The sequence below is a fragment of the Mesocricetus auratus genome, unplaced genomic scaffold (assembly GCF_017639785.1).
Source record: "Mesocricetus auratus isolate SY011 unplaced genomic scaffold, BCM_Maur_2.0 Super-Scaffold_100676, whole genome shotgun sequence".
Taxonomy (NCBI): Eukaryota; Metazoa; Chordata; class Mammalia; order Rodentia; family Cricetidae; genus Mesocricetus; species Mesocricetus auratus.
The window spans coordinates 105,925,781-105,943,606 of record NW_024429266.1 but is presented as its reverse complement, the minus strand read 5'-3'; the positions used below and the strand labels follow the sequence as shown (position 1 = coordinate 105,943,606).

Genomic DNA, 17,826 nt, shown 5'->3' with positions numbered 1-17,826 from the left:
ATAGCCAAGCAGGATATGAGGGTTATGTTACTTCTATTTATACAAAATAATTTAAACGAAAACACCTCCAAGAGAAATCGCAGCCCTGTGGGCTATCCTAATTCTTTCTTATGGTGTGGGGACACCAGACCTTGAGCAGAGACCCACTTCCCCATTAGCCTGGGACCAGGCAGCTGTAAGACAATGTTTACTAAAAACATGTTTACTAAAAACAATACAATGCCCAGGGCAATAAGTTCCTGGAAAGGGCTTGCCCACGGGAACCGCCCTGACCTTGACCTTGCCCAAAGACTAACCGCCTCTTCTGACACTCCCAGATCAGTTTTTGGTGTCAGAGCAGAACCAGCCAGGGGAGAGGAGAGAGCAGAAGCTTTTCTGGAGGGAGGCCTTTCTTGGGAAGTTTTCTTGAGCCTTTCTGGGGCCTGCTTAAAGTTTTCTTTACATCGTTGAACAAGTCTCTGTGTTGTCAATCCCCGACACCCTCCGCACGTTCTCGGACACAGGCTGCACAGTGGACACGACATTATGGTGAAAGACCCCTACCCAGGACCCTCTAGGAAAAGAAAAGCAAGGCCAGGTTGTTGCCTAATGAAAAAAATCCAGACCAGGTGCCTCGCCCAGCTGGCAGGATGTCAAACAGGATCTGTGGTCACCAGAGTAGTCATGGGACCCGGATAATAATTGCTGAAGCAAGCCGGGCGTTGGTGGCATACGCCTTTAATCCCAGCACTCGGGAGGCAGAGGCAGGCAGATCTCTGTGAGTTCGAGGCCAGAATGGTCTACAAAGTGAGTTCCAGGACAGCCTCCAAAGCTACAGGGAAACCCTGTCTCGAAAATACCAAAAAAAAATTGCCGAAGCGTGCCAGGGTCTTTTATGTGGCAATACCAGGACACCTAGTCCTTGGCAACTACCCCTGCCCCCAGTTGTGTCTATGATCACCATAGTAGTCATGGGACCTGGATAATAATTGCTGAAGCGTGCCGGGGTCTTTCATGAGGTAATACCAGGAAACTTATTCTGTGGGAACTACCCCTGCCCCCAAGATGAGCCAATAAAATGCCTGTGGCTATGCTGATACTTATGTAACCATTAAAACTCTATAAATATTGTGCTCCCTGCAAGCCCGGTATGCTCTGCACCCGAGTTGCAGTAGCATCCGCAGGTGCCTGTGTACTCAATAAATCACCTCTTGCATTTGCAGCCAGTGGTCTGGCCCAGGTTCTTGGGCAGAGGGTTCGGTTCAGTGCCCGGTGTTTTGATGCCCAGGTCTTTCAATGGTAATTGATAGACTGAATGGTATTTAAAAATTGGTAGGGCGAACCGGGCGTTGGTGGCGCACGCCTTTAATCCCAGCACTCGGGAGGCAGAGGCAGGCGGATCTCTGTGAGTTCGAGACCAGCCTCGACTACCAAGCAAGTTCCAGGACAGCCTCCAAAGCCACAGAGAAATCCTGTCTCGAAAAACCAAAAAAAAAAAAAATCACACAGATCTTAAGTATAGCTCATTTTATAAGAAAAGTAATTGTTTACCTTGGTAAGGTTTTTTTTTTTGCAATTTTTTTGGGGGGCGGGTTGAAACATTTTAAAGGCATCCTAAAGACGGTGTGATCCTTGTAGGTCCACCATGCTCCAGCAGCTGACTCTATACCCATCAGGATATTGGTGGCACAAATCAGACTTGGTGGGTTATCAAAAAAAGAGGATGCAAATTTGAAATTTGGAAAGGGGTAGGGATGATCTGGGAGGGATTAGAAGGACAAATGAAGGGGTAGATACATAGTATGAAATTATTTTTTTTTAATCATTTTGATTTGTTTTGGTTTTTCGAAACAGGGTTTCTCTGTGGCTTTGGAGGCTGTCCTGGAACTAACTCTTGTAGACCAGGCTGGCCTCGAACTCACAGAGATCCGATTGCCTCTGCCTCCCGAGTGCTGGGATTAAAGGCGTGGCACTACTACCACCCAGCCCATCATATGAAATTCTTACAGACTAAATGACAATATTCTTTTGAAAAGGCATTCTTGACCGGGCGTTGGTTGCCTGGAGATGGGATTGGCTTGTATAAACTCAAGTGATACTGAAGTTCAACTCTCAACATGGACTATTTTTTCCCCTACAAGGACCCAGTATATTACACATTCCCAGGAAAATGATGGTTCCCAGTGGTGGGAAGAGAGACTCCCCAGCTGCTATTCAGGGTCAAGGCGCCGTTTGCTGACTCATAGGTTGTTTCTGTTATTAAGATTTGAGTTTTGAAAGCCGGGCGTTGGTGGCGCACGCCTTTAATCCCAGCACTCGGGAGGCAGAGACAGGCGGATCACTGTGAGTTCGAGACCAGCCTGGTCTACCGAGTGAGTTCCAGGACAGGCTCCAAAACAATACAGAGAAACCCTGTCTCGAAAAAACAAAAAAAAAAAAAAAAAAAAAAGATTTGAGTTTTGAATTTATTTACTCCCCAAAAAAGGTGAGCACGCATGTCAACTTTGCACAAAAGCAGCTAACTAGGCTGTGAGAGGAGAGAGCTCGGTATCAGCTTCCTGGGCTGCTGAAATGCTGTACCATAAGCTGGGTGAGAGGCTGCAGTCTCAAGACAGTGTCTGCAGACTCCCAGGGAGGGCCCACTCTGTCTTCCAGCTCCTGGGCACTCTCAAGGGTCTGGCTTTTCTTGGCACATGACTGCATCACTCCATTCTCTGCTAACGTCACCATATAACCTTCTCTGTGTGTCAGTGTCCAGATTTCCCTCTTACAAAAAGGACACCAGTCCTATTGGATTGATGCCAACCTAATGACCTCATCTTAACTTGATTCCTCCACAAAGACCCAGTTTCTAAAGCAGGTCAATGTTGCAGGTAAGTCAGACACAGGGATATCAGAGTCTGTTTGGGGAGACAGTTCAACTCACTACAGCCATTTAGGACAGGATGCTGTGACCTCAGCCAAATCATTAATATGATGTACAATAAAGGTGGCATGAGAGGACAGACTTCATCAGAGGTGGGGTGCAGCTTGGTGGGAGAGGGCTGCCTAGGGTGTGTGAAGCCTTGGGGCTGACATGTGGCAGCAGAGTGCTTGCCTCGCAGACAGAGTTCTGGGTTTAATTCCCAGCACTACACAAATGCGCCTCTTTCCCAGCACTCAGGGTTAGACTGGAGGATCAGGAGTTCACAGTTATCTTTGGCTATGGAATGCGTTTTCTAGATCAACCTGGATTACCCAAGAGCCTGTCTCGAACAACAGACAAGGGGGCCCTTTCAATGGCCCCCAGGTGACACTCACTTATTAGCTAGCAGAGGTCTAGGGCTAGAAAGGCCTCACCCTCTTAGGCCCTTGCCCTTCCTGGCTGACTGAAATACTTCTGGAAACTGCTGTCCTGCACTGTTAGGAGCAGCTCCTGTGGTGACGGCTAGGCAGAAGTGTGTCAAGTGCAATGAGGTCCGAGGGCCGCAGCCAGGAGAGGCCTGGGAGGGAAGGACGCTGCTCTTAACAGCTGGCCTTTGGCCCTGTGCTGTCAGGTGTTGCTGACCAGCTGAGCCAGGGCTGGACTCAAGTGAAGCAGCAGTACCGTGCCAACCTCAGGGCTGGCAGCATAGCTTGTCACTATCGAGGGAAACAAGCTAGAAGCTTAGGCGACACCTTGCGGCAAACAATCTATGAACCAGCCCATTAGAGTGAACACACATGAGTGCATGTTCAAAAAATAAGTGTTTATTTCAGAGGACTCAAGTTTACTTGCAAGTCATTGCAGAGCAGACATAAAGGGCATGAATGGGGCTCTGCCTCGGGTTGGCGAAGGCTGGATGCCTGTGTGGACTTGGCACACAGGACAATCACGAGGTAGGAGGAAGGCCCTGAGACTGGAAAGGTGACAGATGACTAGAATTGGGGCTTTGTGATGTGTGTTACTGGAGAAGGCCAGGTATATTTGGTTTTTTGTTTGTTTGCTTGTTTTTTGAGACAGGGTTTCTCTGTGTAACTTTGGAACCTGTCCTGGAACTCACTCTGTAGACCAGGCTCAATCTCACAGAGATCCGATTGCCTCTGCCTCCCCAGTGCTGGGATTAAAGGTGTGTGCCACCAATGCCCAACTAGGTGAATTCTTGATAGTGGCAAGTAGGGACAAATGTGGGTTATTGTATTCCCCATTAAAGTACATCAGAAAAAGGGATTAGGACAGTGCCATCCAGATGCCTGTGCCAAGTGTTTTTTTTTTTTTTTTCCTAATTGGACCAGGCCTAGGGCTATGCAACCAGGTGGGCCCAGGGCCTGGCACCAAATAAACAAACTCAGAGTGTATGGCAGCTTTGTTCAGGGAGGGATCGAGTTTTAGGACTGGTCTAGTAGCTTTCTGATGTTTTTTCACTGTCTTTCAAGTATTAAGCTGCCACTGTTTCCAGGGAGGCTATGTACATGTTGTCATTTATTTGGCCAACTAGGAAATCAACATCTTAGTGCATGAATGTACACACACACACACACACACACACACACACACACACACACACACAGACAATTTTTTTTAAGGCAGGGTCTTGCGAACCCTGGATTGCTCTGGGAAGGGGAATTAGATGCAATCTCCTGGGTAAACTGGGGATGAGGGGTTGGTAAAGGGGAAGAGATGGGGGCTAATATGAGGGAATGGGATGGCTGAGCATGAGGCATGGAAAGGGAGAGCCACTAGTGGGCTAGGGAGAAACCTGGTGCTAGGGAAACCCCCAAGGATGACTCTACCTAAGTCTCCTAGCAATAGTGGGGAGGATGCCCAGACTGGCCTTCCCTGTAATCAGATTGGTTAGTATCCCAACATTAATCACAGAGCCTTCATCCAGTAATTGATGGACCCAATGCAGAGATCCACAACCAAGCACCAGGCTGAGCACTGGGAATCCATCGATGAGAGGGAGGCGGGAATGCATGAGGTCAAGGTTATGAAGGGGAAATCTACAGAGACAGCTGAACCAAGCCCATGGAAACTCATGAATTCTAGACTGACAGCTGTGGAGACCCCACGAGACTGAACTAGGCCCTCTGTATGTGGGAGACAGCTGTGAAGCTTTGGCTATCTGAGGGACTACGGGCAGTAGGACCAGGATCCCCAGCCCATGAGCTAGCTTGTAGAGCCCATTCCCTGTGAGGGGATGCCATGCTAGGTGGGGGGGGGGGGGGGAGTAGATGGGGGAACTGGGTCTTGTTCCAGACTGGCCTTGGACTGAGTGCAGGAGAGTCTCTGCCTTTACTCTCCAAGTGCCGCAATGACAGGGATGTGCTGCCATCCCTGGTATGTGACAAGTATCTTTCTAAAGATTTTTTTTTTTAATTTTATGAGTGTTTGTCTACCCGTAAGTGTACCATAGGCAATAAATACAAAGGTCAGAAGAGACTGTTGAATCCCTGGGAGCAGGAGTTACAGATGGTGGTGAGCCACCATGTTTGTCCTGGGAACTGAACCCAGGCCCTCTGCAAGATCTGTTAGTGCTCTTAATCCAAGCCATCTCTCCAGCTCCTGGTATAACAATTCCTAATTAAAACTATGCTCGTATTTAAGTTGGGTGTGACGGCACATGTATTTAATCCTAGCACTCAGGAGACCCAGGCAGGTGGATCTCTGAGTTTCAGGCCAGCCTGGTTACTAAGTGAGTTCCAGGACAGCCAGAGGTATACTGAGAAACTCTAACAAATGTTTATATTTACTAATGGAACTCACAAGTTCAATATTCTTAAGTTCTCTTCTGGGAATAGGTAAAAGGGAGATGAAATGTACGTGAGAAACTCCATGTAGAATCTTAATTGGAACATGTCCAAATATATAGTATTTTAAAGAACTTTAGCAAACAGGTAGGTAGGATTTATTTTAATTTTCAATCTGGAAAAAAAAAAACAACCCAAGAAACAAAACCCCAAACTCCACACCCACACACACACACACACACACCTCCCACACACTCTCGACATTTTCAGAGCACTGCACGAGGGAACATTGTTTCCCTTCAATTGCATGACAATACTGTTTTATGTGTCACAACAAAAGTTACAAGTGTCTTGTCTTCGGTCACACAAACATCATGAGTTTACATTTCAACACACAATAAACAAACAAACAAAAAACCCCAGAGTCCTCTGGCACTTCATCCCTGTGGTCACGGCCCGTTTCCATAAACATTAAAAAACCCAACAGTGGCTGTTTGGAAGGCGTAGCCTTTCCAGATCCAAACTAAAACCACGAGAGATTTGCCATTTCAGAGACCAAGATTTTATTTGTAGGTTTGGTGAAGTCCATTCACCAAAAGGTGTAAAAAAAAAAAAAACTGCATGAGAGTAAAAATAAACTGTTGTTACCAAGCCAGCCTCACTGACACAGTAGCCAGAACAAGTCACGCACCACTTAGACCCGTCACCTCCAGTTTTCAGCTGCCTATATTAAAATTACAAATTTTCAGCAAATTGAGGGGAGAGAGAGAGACTGGTTAAAAGGTTTGAAGACGTTCACATTGGGCTGAGTGTCTCTTCAGCAGCACTTTGGGGCGTGTGGCAGCGGCGGGGACACACTGCGTGTTTGGACGTAAGGCACGTGGTGTGGACGTGCCCTTCACTCACTTCTGGTCACCTGTTCCATCCCAGTAACTGCTTTGAAATGAAAAGTAGTACTAATTTCAGGACACAGTGCACTTTAATGACATACAGCATTGAAAATCCCTCGGACGGGGGTCTGAGGACAGTCTTTGAACGCAAGCCTGAATCTTCTTCAAGCACATAAAATCTTTTCCTATGCTTACAAATCACTGGAAAAATACCCATCGCCAAACCCTGATATACATTCTTAGCCATTTTAATTTCTTCTATTGCAGCCAGTGTTCATGAGGCAAAATGTGACCCCGAGACTTTGTTCAAGTTCTCCTGTGAGGGCATCTACAGTGGTCATTCGGCCTCTGTCTCCTTCGGCTTGGCACCTGCCAGGGTATGGAAAGTGGAAGTTTCAAGTTCACGTTCATGGCAGGGTTCTCTGCACACATCAATCCCACCCGGTCTGGCAGTGGCGAAGGACAGCCAGAGGCTTCCAAACAGAGAGGTGGGAGAAAGAGGTGGTTACAGGACCCCATTGCCCTCCCACATCCCTGGGCTCCGATCTTTATCATATCTTGCCATTCTGAATGTCAGATCCCACTACTTAAAAAAGCAAAAATAAACAGGCAGTTACTTCAGCTGCCCCCCCCCTTTTTTTTTTGTTTTTTCGAGACAGGGTTTCTCTGTATTGTTTTGTAGGCTGTCCTGGAACTTGCTCTGTAGATCAGGCTGGCCTCAAACTCACAGAGATCTCTGCCTCCCGAGTGCTGGGATTAAAGGCAGCTAAGGCCAGGCAGGCCAGGCTGGAGAAATGGCTCAGAGGTCAAAAGCACCGGCTGCTCTTCCAGAAGACCACATGGCAGCTCACAACTGTCTGTAACTCCAGTTCCAGAAGATCTGACACCCTCACACCAACGCACGCAGCGGTGGGGGTGACTGAGACTAGGTCTCTTAGTTTCCATGTATACCATCACTTTCCTGACTTGTAAGCACGCAGGTTGCCTTGCAAAAGTGAGCATTCTGAGCTCCATGGAAGCTCTGCTTTAGATAGTGGGAACATTTTCCTTAATGGAACGTCCTATGTATCCTATCCACAAGAACTCCAACCCAGCCAACCCATTTTTATGACAGGGTTTCTATGGCAAATCCAGCCCAAATGTCAGCTGTGAAATAGATTTCTGCCCTGTACCCACAGGAATGGGAGGAGCAAGAATGACTGACAACTTTAGAAATGCCAAGTTTAGATGGAATCTAAAGTTGTATCCAGCCTGCTCAAGCTTCTGTTGAGACACCAAGGCTATGGAGAAGGAGTCACTTGCCAGTTTACTCTGGGATTCTTCTCAAGGGGACAAATGAGGGCCCGCACTCAACTCTGCTGAGGTGACCGCATGCCTGAGTCCAGGGCTGCTCCTGGAGAGGGCACTACCTACCTGTGGGGATGTGTCTACACAGACAACAGCTTTTACATGGGGAGTGCCTGTGGTTCTGCCTGCTTGGATATTTACCTACACATAATCTGTCACAGGCTATATGTTAACATGACTTCCCAGTTTTGCTTGTAATAGAGTAGCTCCATTCATTTTCAGTGCTGTATGGTATTCCACAGGACCAGTTATCTCAGTTTCCCCTTTCATCTTTTGAAAGATCCTAGGCTATTTCCAACTTGAAAGTTGTGGTGGTTTGAACGAGAATGGCCCCCAGCTGGTACAACTGTTTGGGAAGGATTAAGAGGCGTGGCTTTGTTGAAGGTGTGTCAATTGGGGTGGGCTTTGGTATTAAAAGTCCATGCTACGCCCCCCCAGTTAGCTCCTTCTCTTCAGTCTGTCTGTAGGTCAGATGTGAGCTCTCAACCCCTGTTCCAGCACTATGTCTGCCTGCCGCCGTACTCCACACCATGATGGTCGTAGACTCACCCTCTGAACTGTAAGTCCCAATACACTCCTTCCTCTGTAAGTTGCTTTGGTCTTGGTATCTTTACAGTATCAGAAAAGTAACTAAGGTAGATGTATAGTATCAACACAGATCATTCGTCTGATCCCTGGTTGATCATGAAGCTCATTGTGAACTTCAGCCAATTAGTCTGAAAATGACTACAAGACGCCCATCTACAGATGTGTGTTTTCAGATTCAGCATGTGGGGGGTGGGGCCTCACATGAACATCTCTCATAACTTCTGCATGATGCCACTGCTGGCTGAGGTCCCTGTGAAGGTGACTCTTTCCTGTGGCTGGCTCTGAGGCTTTTGCATTTGGGGAGTTGGACAGTACTGTAGTAGTTGCTGGGGACTCTTATGGGGGGTAGTTTTAGGGTACAGACTAATTATGAAAGCTTTTTTTTAGCTGAGACTGACTGATTTCTGAACTAAAGAAAAGCAATACCACAGTGGGTACATAATTTAATGATTAACTGCTAAGAGTTCAAAGTATATGCCACCTATTGTCATGTCTGTCCTGGGTCTGTGACCCTGTGGAAAAAAGCTGGGAGTTTCCATGACAGGGCTGGAGAGGTGGGGGCGGGGATGCAGAGACTGTGAAGGAAGGATGTGGCAGTGTTTTAAGGCCTCATCAGGCCACCTCTGCCTGCGCCTTCCACCCCTGCCCCTCTGTGTGCTTTCTAGAAAGTGCTCACCCAAGTAGAACATTAGAACTTCAAAAGCAGGCCCACACAAAGTCCTGCTGTGTGGGAGGCAGGTAGGGGCAGGGTGTCTTCAACACCTCAGTGCCTGTCCGGGAAATCTTGGACAGAAGCCCGCCCATTCATCCATGCATCCATGCATCCTACCCCTTTGAGACAGGGTCTCTTTATGTAACCCTAGTTGGCTTGGAGCTCACTATGTAGACCAGCTGGCCTTGAGCTCACAGAAATCGTTCTGTCTCTGTTTCCCGAGTGCCAGGATTAAATTCATGGGATACTGTGTTTGTGTTGGCCTGAAATCTGTATGTTTACCTGCTGGTGTGAGGATCAGGGCTTGCAGGATGTCTGACAGGGAGATAATACCCACAATACTATCTGCTTCATTCACTACCACCAGCCGATGGACCTGCAAAGAGAAAAGTCCAGGTATGAGCTCACTCTGTGTACAGGCTGGACTCAAGCTCTGAGATCTGCTTGTTCCTGCCTTCCCAGTGCTGGGATTAAAGGCACGCACACTCACTACTTCCCAGCTGCCTCACTTACATTTATTTATTTATTTATTTATTTTTACTTTCTGTGTGTGGGCATTTTGCATGCATATATATCTGTGTACCACATACACACAGTGCCCTTGGAGGCCAAAAAGAGGGTGTCTGATTCCCTGGAACTAGATGGTTGTGAGCACCCAGGTGGGTGCTCGGAATCCAACAATCCAACCTGTGGCCTTTGGAAGAGCAGTGAGAACCTGTAGCCTCGGAGCCATTCTGCAGACCCACACTATTATGGGTGGGTGACGGGATCTGAATATCCTCATGCCAGCACAGTGGGCATTTATCCACTGATCTATCCTCCTAGTCCACATGTGAAAGTTTAAACTAAAAATAAGATGCATGCTGAAAACAAAATGGCACCCATGTAACAATACGATGGACACAGCTGAGGAGGGGCAGAAAGTTTTGGGCCCAGAGGTGAAATGCAACAATTTGCTTGACTATAGTGAGAAAAATGAGCCAGCTCTGTCTGCTGAGATTTCAAATCTCAAAGTATCTATAGAGGAATCATGGAGCTCAAAATTAGCAGTCTTGGTCTGCATGTGCATGCCTGTGGTGGGCATGGAGGCTCCGACCACACTGGGTGACTTGCTCCATGCTTCTCTACAGGGTCTCTCCCTGAACCCGAGCTCGCCTACTCAGCTGCACCAGCTGGCCCGCAGGCCTCGCAGATGCTCTTACTCCATCTGGCTTTTTTTTACCCCAAAGCTGTGGATTAAATTCGGGTTCTTGTGTGGCAAGCACTTTACCAAGTGGGCTATCTCTGACTCCACTCCAGCCTCTAACTTTTAACAGTCCATCTCAGTCTCTTGCAGCCAGTAGGTAACTGGTTTTAGCTGAGCCGTGGAAGTCCAGAAGGTTGTGGGGACTTAAGGACTGGTCTCTCTGCCCTTTTCTCTCCTGCTATGGCTTTCCTGTGGTATTCGTGTTTTAGTGCTAATATCCAAGAGGATAGGCCTCGGCAGCAAAGCAGGTATGGTGACCTCTGGTGCTCTCATCTAACATCTCGAGATGAACAAAGAGCTAAGGAGAGAGCACACCATATGTGGAGCAGCATTCCAGCTTCCTGTTACTCTGCCTGGGGCCAAAGGTTACCTGGGGGATCCCGGAGGCATCAGCCAGCCTTAACTCCTGGCGCAGAGCAGGAAGTCTATGCATTTTGTCAAAGGACAATGTTTTTGATGTCATAACTGGCTTTAGGGTTAAAAGTCACTCTGGTTATTTTTCTTGAGTCCATCAACATACATTTCTTTTTTTTTTTTTTTTTTTTTTTTTGGTTTTTCGAGACAGGGTTTCTCTGTATTGTTTTGGAGGCTGTCCTGGAACTCACTCTGTAGAGCAGGCTGGCCTCGAACTCACAGAGATCCACCCGCCTCTGCCTCCCGAGTGCTGGGATTAAAGGCGTGCGCCACCAATGCCAGGCCAACATACATTTCTTTACAAAGTTTCTTTCAAAGTCCCTTCAGGTCCCTCAGTAATCCTGTGGTAAAACACAGCACTGTAATTGTGATTTAGGATAAAATGATGATTTACTTTATCTGTTTTTATTATGTTTATATATGTATGTACGGGGAGGCATGTGCATGACTGCCAAAATATGTCTGAGGAACTTTATAAAAGTCATTTTCTTGTCAAACAGGCTGATAGTGACATACACAATCTGGCTCTGGGGGGAGTCACCTGGTGGAGGAATTTCAGTAACAGAATCGTGACATGTAACTTGAGAAAACAACTATTTACATCCTCACTTCTCTTCACGGCTTTTCTTCAAACCACAGATTTCCATGGTCTCCACCACAGCACACAAGAGTGTGGGTATCACTGGACTCAGTAACTAGCCTTTTCTCACGGCAACAGACTGCTGGTGGTTTTCAACATTAACACTCTCCTGCAAAGTGATCTGTAGTCTCACAGTGGATCCCATCACATACATGTCCACTGTCATCACCAGAAGGGATGACACCTTTCCTATTCCTGCTTCTGACCTATGGAGGGCACGTGACTCTAAGGACATTCATGAGACATTAGGATGCATTCCCAAGTACGTTAGAACCTTCTAGAAAACAAGATGGATGTATCCCAGGTTAAGAAAGGTGCTAAAGAGCAATGAAAAGAGCTGGGGAGGGAGAAGCTGAGGAATGAGCTCAGATGCCACATGGAGGCTAGGCTCTGTGGGATGGCAGCACTTCTATGGGACGGACCCCGGACTCTATAGAAGCTGGACTACATGGGGGCTCAGAGGAACTCCAGCAGCAATGACTCTCAACACGGCACATGGCTTCAGCAGCATGAGCTCTCACTGTGGCAGTTAAGGTCGCCTCTTAGTGGCCTCAAAGCTAATCAGGCACTTTGTCTCTTAGCTTGCACCCCTGTATTTATAATATTGAAATAGACCTGTCATTAGGAGCTCATTTTGCTTAGTAGGGAATGTTCTGGAAAGAACAGAACTGTATCCTTCAGTCCTTGAGAATGACACTGGAGGACGGAGGGGAGACACAAGGGCACAGGGGAGGCCACTCCTAGCCCTGTCTGAGAAGAAAGGAATGGCTGTGGAAACGAGAAGGTGGATGACACACAGTACAGTGACCTCTCCTCCTTCCTGGGAACACCGTGTAAGGCACACTTGAAAATTCCGCAAACAATAAAGTCCAGGCACTGTGGGGGTGGCTGTTTGGGCTGGGAAGGTCCTACAGTTTACAGTTCACTTCAGTCAGGCACAGAGAGGAGAGAGACAGGAACTTAACTTTAAAAAGTTTTGTGTGGGGCTGGTGAGATGACTCGGGGTAGATGTCACATAGTCTGATGATCTGTGCTCAGTCCCTAGAACCCACATAAAGGGGGAAGGAGAGATCTGACCCCCACATATGCAGATGCATGTGTGTGTGTGTGTGTGTGTGTGTGTATGCGTGCATGCATGCCCACACATACACACACACACACACACACACACACACACACACACACACACACAAACACACTTAAAAAGTTTCACTTTGCCTTATTATCATTCACTTTGTTAAAACAACATTATATATTTTTGCTTTGAATTCACAGATACTCTGACAGGATGTATTAATTAAAAGCTCCTGGGGCAACTTTTGTTTTCTCAAGTGTACATTTTTAATACTCTGAAAGTAACTTGCAGGGGGCTGGAGAGATGGCTCAGAGGTTAAGAGCACTAGCTACTCTTCCAGAGGTCCTGAGTTCAATTCCCAGCACCTGAATGGTGGCTCACAAACATCTGTAATGAGATCTGGCTCCCTCTTTTGGTGTGCAGACATACATTCAGGCAAAACACTTTATATATAATGGTTCTTTTTTATTTTTCAATTTGCTTTTTACATTCCATAATAAATACATTTTTATTAAAAAAAAAAGAAAGTACCTTGCCAATTTAATTTCACTCACAAAAATTTACCAAATCCAACTCAACTCAGTAAGCCTTCAGGTCTGCGTGTCAAGCACTGTGCTGGGGTTCAGAACGGCCATGAAGCCACTCCTATCCTACAGAACCCTGGTCTGTCTCCCAGGGCTGTGCCTCAACCTCCCCAGTCATCCATTCACTACTTGCTGTGTGTGCTGACGCAGACTGGAGGGAATGCGGGTACCGGTTGGGGCGTCTCACCTCGGCTCTTACTATCCTGTCCACGATGGTCTCCAGTGTTTCCAGCTTACTGCACTTGACCACACCCTCAAAATACTGTGAGCGGTGCTGCAGGGCCTGGGTCACCGTGATGTCCAGGTTATTATATGTTTTCTCAGCAGCAAGATTCTGTAACAGAATCACAGGGAAAAAGTTACATTCTCCATTTCCATTCAGATGAATGAGCAACCTGATTCTTAAAAACATTAACACGGAATTTGGTATTCAGGTCTCTTCCCAGCTCGTATCATTCCATCAGCACAGTCGTGTCAGTTGTAACGACAGACATCATGCTACTAGGTGGCTCTTGATTATGGAGGAATGCAGGTTTGCTGTGTATGGGAGACTGAAACCAGGACCTCATGCAAACTAAGCAAGTGCTCTGCCACTAACCTACTGTGCTAGCCTCTTCTTTCCCCCCAATTTTGAGCCAGGCCTCCCTAAGTTACCCAGGCTGGTTCTGAACTTATTCTGAAGTCCAGTCAGGTCTTGAACTTGCAATCCTCCTGCCTTAAGCTCTTGAGTAGCTAGGATTACAGGTTTTGTCACGAGGCTTGGCAGATAGATGTTGTTTCATATATTTAAAGAGATTTTTACTTTATTTGTATGTGTGTGCACATGTACACACATGTATGTCTGTGTATGAGTGTGTGTGTGAATGTGTATATTGTGTGTGAGTGTGTGTGTGTGTGTGTTGCTTACAGAGGACAGAAAAGGGTATTGGATCCCTTGAAGCTGGAGTTCCAGGTACTTATGAGCCCTTTCCTCTGACACTGGGACCATCATGTATTCTTAATTACTGAGGCAACTCTCCAGCTCACATGCTAAATTTTGACAGTGTTTTCTACCAGGCTCCTTTCCATTTTGTCCACTAAGGCTCTGCACCACACACGCGAGCAATGTCTCCTGAGAAACAAACTAACCCTGAGAACAGTAAGATGTACGGGCTGTAGGGATGGATGTGACGCACCCCTGTAAAAGAGCCCAGGGATGGCAAAACATCCGCACATACTTACACAATTCATTGGTACATGAGTACATATTAGAGATGGAAATTCTCCAAGACTTAAATGACCCAGTCTAATTTTGGTTTTCATTTGTTTAGAAATGCATTCTGAATGACGAGTTTTAAAAACATGAAAAATACTTACAATTACATCAAACTTGGAATAAATATCTACAACTTTTCCTAAAAATGAAAACATATGTTAGAAAAACATTTTAGGAACAAACCAGCAACTCATTAAAGAATCAGTCTTAACTGGGTAACTACTGTGGATTGAACAGTGTTGAATAAAACAAATGGGCCTATTTGAAAATGGACATGAAACAGTATCTTAATGGAGACAGGAAACTAAGTCCTCCTGATTGCTGACTGTGGGAACTGCATCCCAGCATTCACTTTTGCTCAGCTTTGCGGGGATGGCCTCACAGACCTGACTCATCCACCACAGGCAGTGCTGATATCCGTCTCTCCACAAAGATGTTCAAGGCTTTGATGATGGGAGTGTCTGGGTGAATGAAGGCAATATTGTGGTACGTTCCTATTCCAAGTTCATCCAGGTTCTGCTTCATGAAGGCAGGCTTTGGCATATCAGACATCTGAGCAAGGAGAGACATGAGAATGTTCTAGAACCCTAGCAAACCCTTCCGATGCTCAAACATCCAGATCTGATTGAAAAACAGTGTTCAACAAATTAAAGGTACTCTTTTCCTAACAGTCAGCTTGGTATCTCATTGTCATCAAAGCTACATCACAACTGTCTCAAACCAGCTGCTCTACATGCATCCTTCCCAAAAAAAAATGATACTGAGAATTTATGTTTTCCATTCTCTTTACATCAAAACAGTTAGTAAGAGATGGGATCGACAGGTCTGTCTGAGAAACGAAGGCCTGAAAGCCAGCATGGCTTGAACCCTTTATTCTTAGTGATGTACACTCAGCCTTGGGACCTGAAGTGACACTGAGCCTGTTGTCTGCAGACCTCAGGGCTGACTGGCTGAGATCAGCTGCTACTGGTTTCATCCCACTGCCACAGCCTGCACTCTGCCCAGATGAATCCAATTCTGACTATTAAAAACAAAGCAGAAGGAACCTTTCAAGATTAACTTCCTTTTCTGACTGGTTCAGAGGAGGAGGGATAAGCCGGGAGAAAGTCTAGGATCAGGCTGGACTACAACAAAGTAAGCTCTATGGCTGCAAAGATCCACCTTTTATAAAGGGCATAGCTGACACCATCCTCCTAGTATACCTTATAATTATCGGGAAAAGATGAACAATTAGAAGAAACAAAATGTTCAAGTCAAAGAGTTCATCAATATTCAAATCATGAGATTCCTAGAAATTTAGAGAGAGAGAGAGAGAGAGAGAGAGAGAGAGAGAGAGAGAGAGAGAGAGAGAAACCTATTAGGTCACCCAACCCATCTCAATACAGGAGATTCCTGTTTTAGACTGCCTACTTCTCAAATGCCTGGAAGGGTATCGCTACCTTTTCTCAGAAGGAGCCTGATAACTCAGTAAAAACTAGGCTATGGTGTTTCTTATTTAAAACATGTATTTTTATCTGAGATGGCTGAATATTCTGGCTGTAAGGTTCTATCTGTCATATTGGTCCAAATATAGGCAACCCCTCCTCTCTACAGACTAGATGAGTGGCACTATGAATAGCATTAGCAACATCAACAGGATGGGCGGCAATAAGGACACCTCGTGCAAAGCTCCTAGGGTAGTGCCTGTCACAGATGGGCTCTGGGGGCTGAGCTGCCAGCCTGGCCACTGTGGAACCAGAGCACCCACCCCTCCACCCAAGCCCTGGGTTCCTATGACGTCTCAACACGGAAGGCTACCATACTCCCCAATTATCAGCTGATGGACAAAACCCTTCACTTTCTTCCTAGTTGCTAAATCTTATGGGCTTTTTTGGCAAATCATTCCTCTCCTGATTTCTTAGCATTTGATCAATCAGGAGATGCAACCTGTCTATGTATGCTCTATTAAACTGTCTACATGACCAGATGGATCACCAACGATGTCTCTAAACTTTGACACCTCTGTAAGCCCCTGGCCTTGCAAGGCTGCATCCAGAAGAGCAACTTGCACGCCATGCCTGGAGGGATGTTGCAGACAGAAAGCAGCTTTTACGTGGATTTCCTCTAGGAAGAAAACTCCAATGACCTTTCTGAACCATCAGCACTTCCACTGAGGATTTCAACTCAGCACAGGTGATGGAGGTGGGACACGAAAGCCTCCTGGCACATTCCCGCTCCCAGGGAGCCTCCTCTAATGCTACCTGTCTCAGAGGTTGTGAACACAAAGTGCACTATGGTGTGTCTCTTGCTTACATCTGACTTGCCTTGGGATTTTCTGGCTGTTGCTGCAGTCAAGAACGGGACAACTCTTGGGATGTGTGTGCTTTTTTTTTCTCATGTTTCTAAAACCATGACCTCAACAAACACACCAGGAAGCAGCTTCTACCTAAGCCCTGGCTCCATCTGGTGCAGTAGACCTCAAAGAGACTGGTCTAGAAACTGCTTTACCTGCCCGTGCACAAGAGATGCCCATCTTTAGGGGGCATTCTCCATTTTTATTACTGTAATATTTGTTCTAAATGATTTTAGCATTTGAACTGGCCTCAACTTAGAGAACACACAGTGTACACAGTAGTGAGTCGAGAAACTGAAATTTTGCAAAATGGAGACCTTGGAACTAATGGTTTCTTCTACCGAGAGCGACAGGAGCCCATTTACTTGATGTAAGTGACGGTCAAAGCAACTGCATCTTTAGGGACTACTTACAAAAAGCTGGAGGAACTTGAGGATTCTTTTGTGGGTAAGTATATAAAGTGCATTCCCACTGATAGGGTCAATAACTGGCAATCTGTGGATTTTATTTTTGATCAACGAGTACACAGCATCGAAGAGGCTGCGGGAAAAGCCATTAGAGTCGTTAGGAGGCTTTCAAGGAAAACCAGAAAGACTTTGGACCACCCCTGCTTAACAGTATTTTCACTGCTTTTATATTACCATAAGCGGTTCACTGGCTTAAAATAGTCATGGCAAAGCTTTACATGGGAGCTCCCTGCCCATTTGTTGCTATATCCCAAACTCAAGAGGGAATCATGGGTCTCCAGCAAGGCGGGTTGCTAACAGTGCGTCCAGCAGGTTTGTTTGAAAGAGGCAAACCTTAAGCCTTCCAGAAAGCCAGCGTGGCCTCAGTGATCTCAGCACTGAGGTTGGGTGCCAGACCCCCAGGGGGTCTGCCTGCCCCACCAGTCCACCTTGGGGAACTGCCCTGTGTCCTCATTGCTGTCTCCAGGAAGCCTGTGGGTGTACCTTCCCCTACGATCTGGAAATAAGGTAACAAAACCAAGTGTATTCTCTTTCTACAGCTCTTGGGCTTTAAAAATGTCTTCTTTTCTGTCCATCCTGTGCTGAGAC

At 46.5% G+C, this 17,826-nt stretch overlaps 1 protein-coding gene across 5 annotated transcripts in view; it reads right to left on the bottom strand.

Annotated features, from left to right (window-relative positions):
- Positions 1-6,234: 6,234 nt before the first annotated feature.
- Positions 6,235-17,826, bottom strand: part of Prkag2 (protein kinase AMP-activated non-catalytic subunit gamma 2) — a 249,890-nt gene continuing 238,298 nt past the window's right edge. For all 5 annotated transcript variants that reach the window (XM_040737111.1, XM_040737112.1, XM_013126117.3 and 2 more), the window contains 6 exons: positions 17,185-17,311; positions 14,826-14,991; positions 14,541-14,578; positions 13,372-13,518; positions 9,508-9,601; positions 6,235-6,947 (listed from right to left, as the gene is read on the bottom strand). In XM_040737111.1, coding sequence (XP_040593045.1) covers positions 6,916-6,947; positions 9,508-9,601; positions 13,372-13,518; positions 14,541-14,578; positions 14,826-14,991; positions 17,185-17,311 — 604 coding nt within the window. In that variant the 3' untranslated portion in view covers positions 6,235-6,915. The remainder of the gene's footprint in view (positions 6,948-9,507; positions 9,602-13,371; positions 13,519-14,540; positions 14,579-14,825; positions 14,992-17,184; positions 17,312-17,826) is intronic.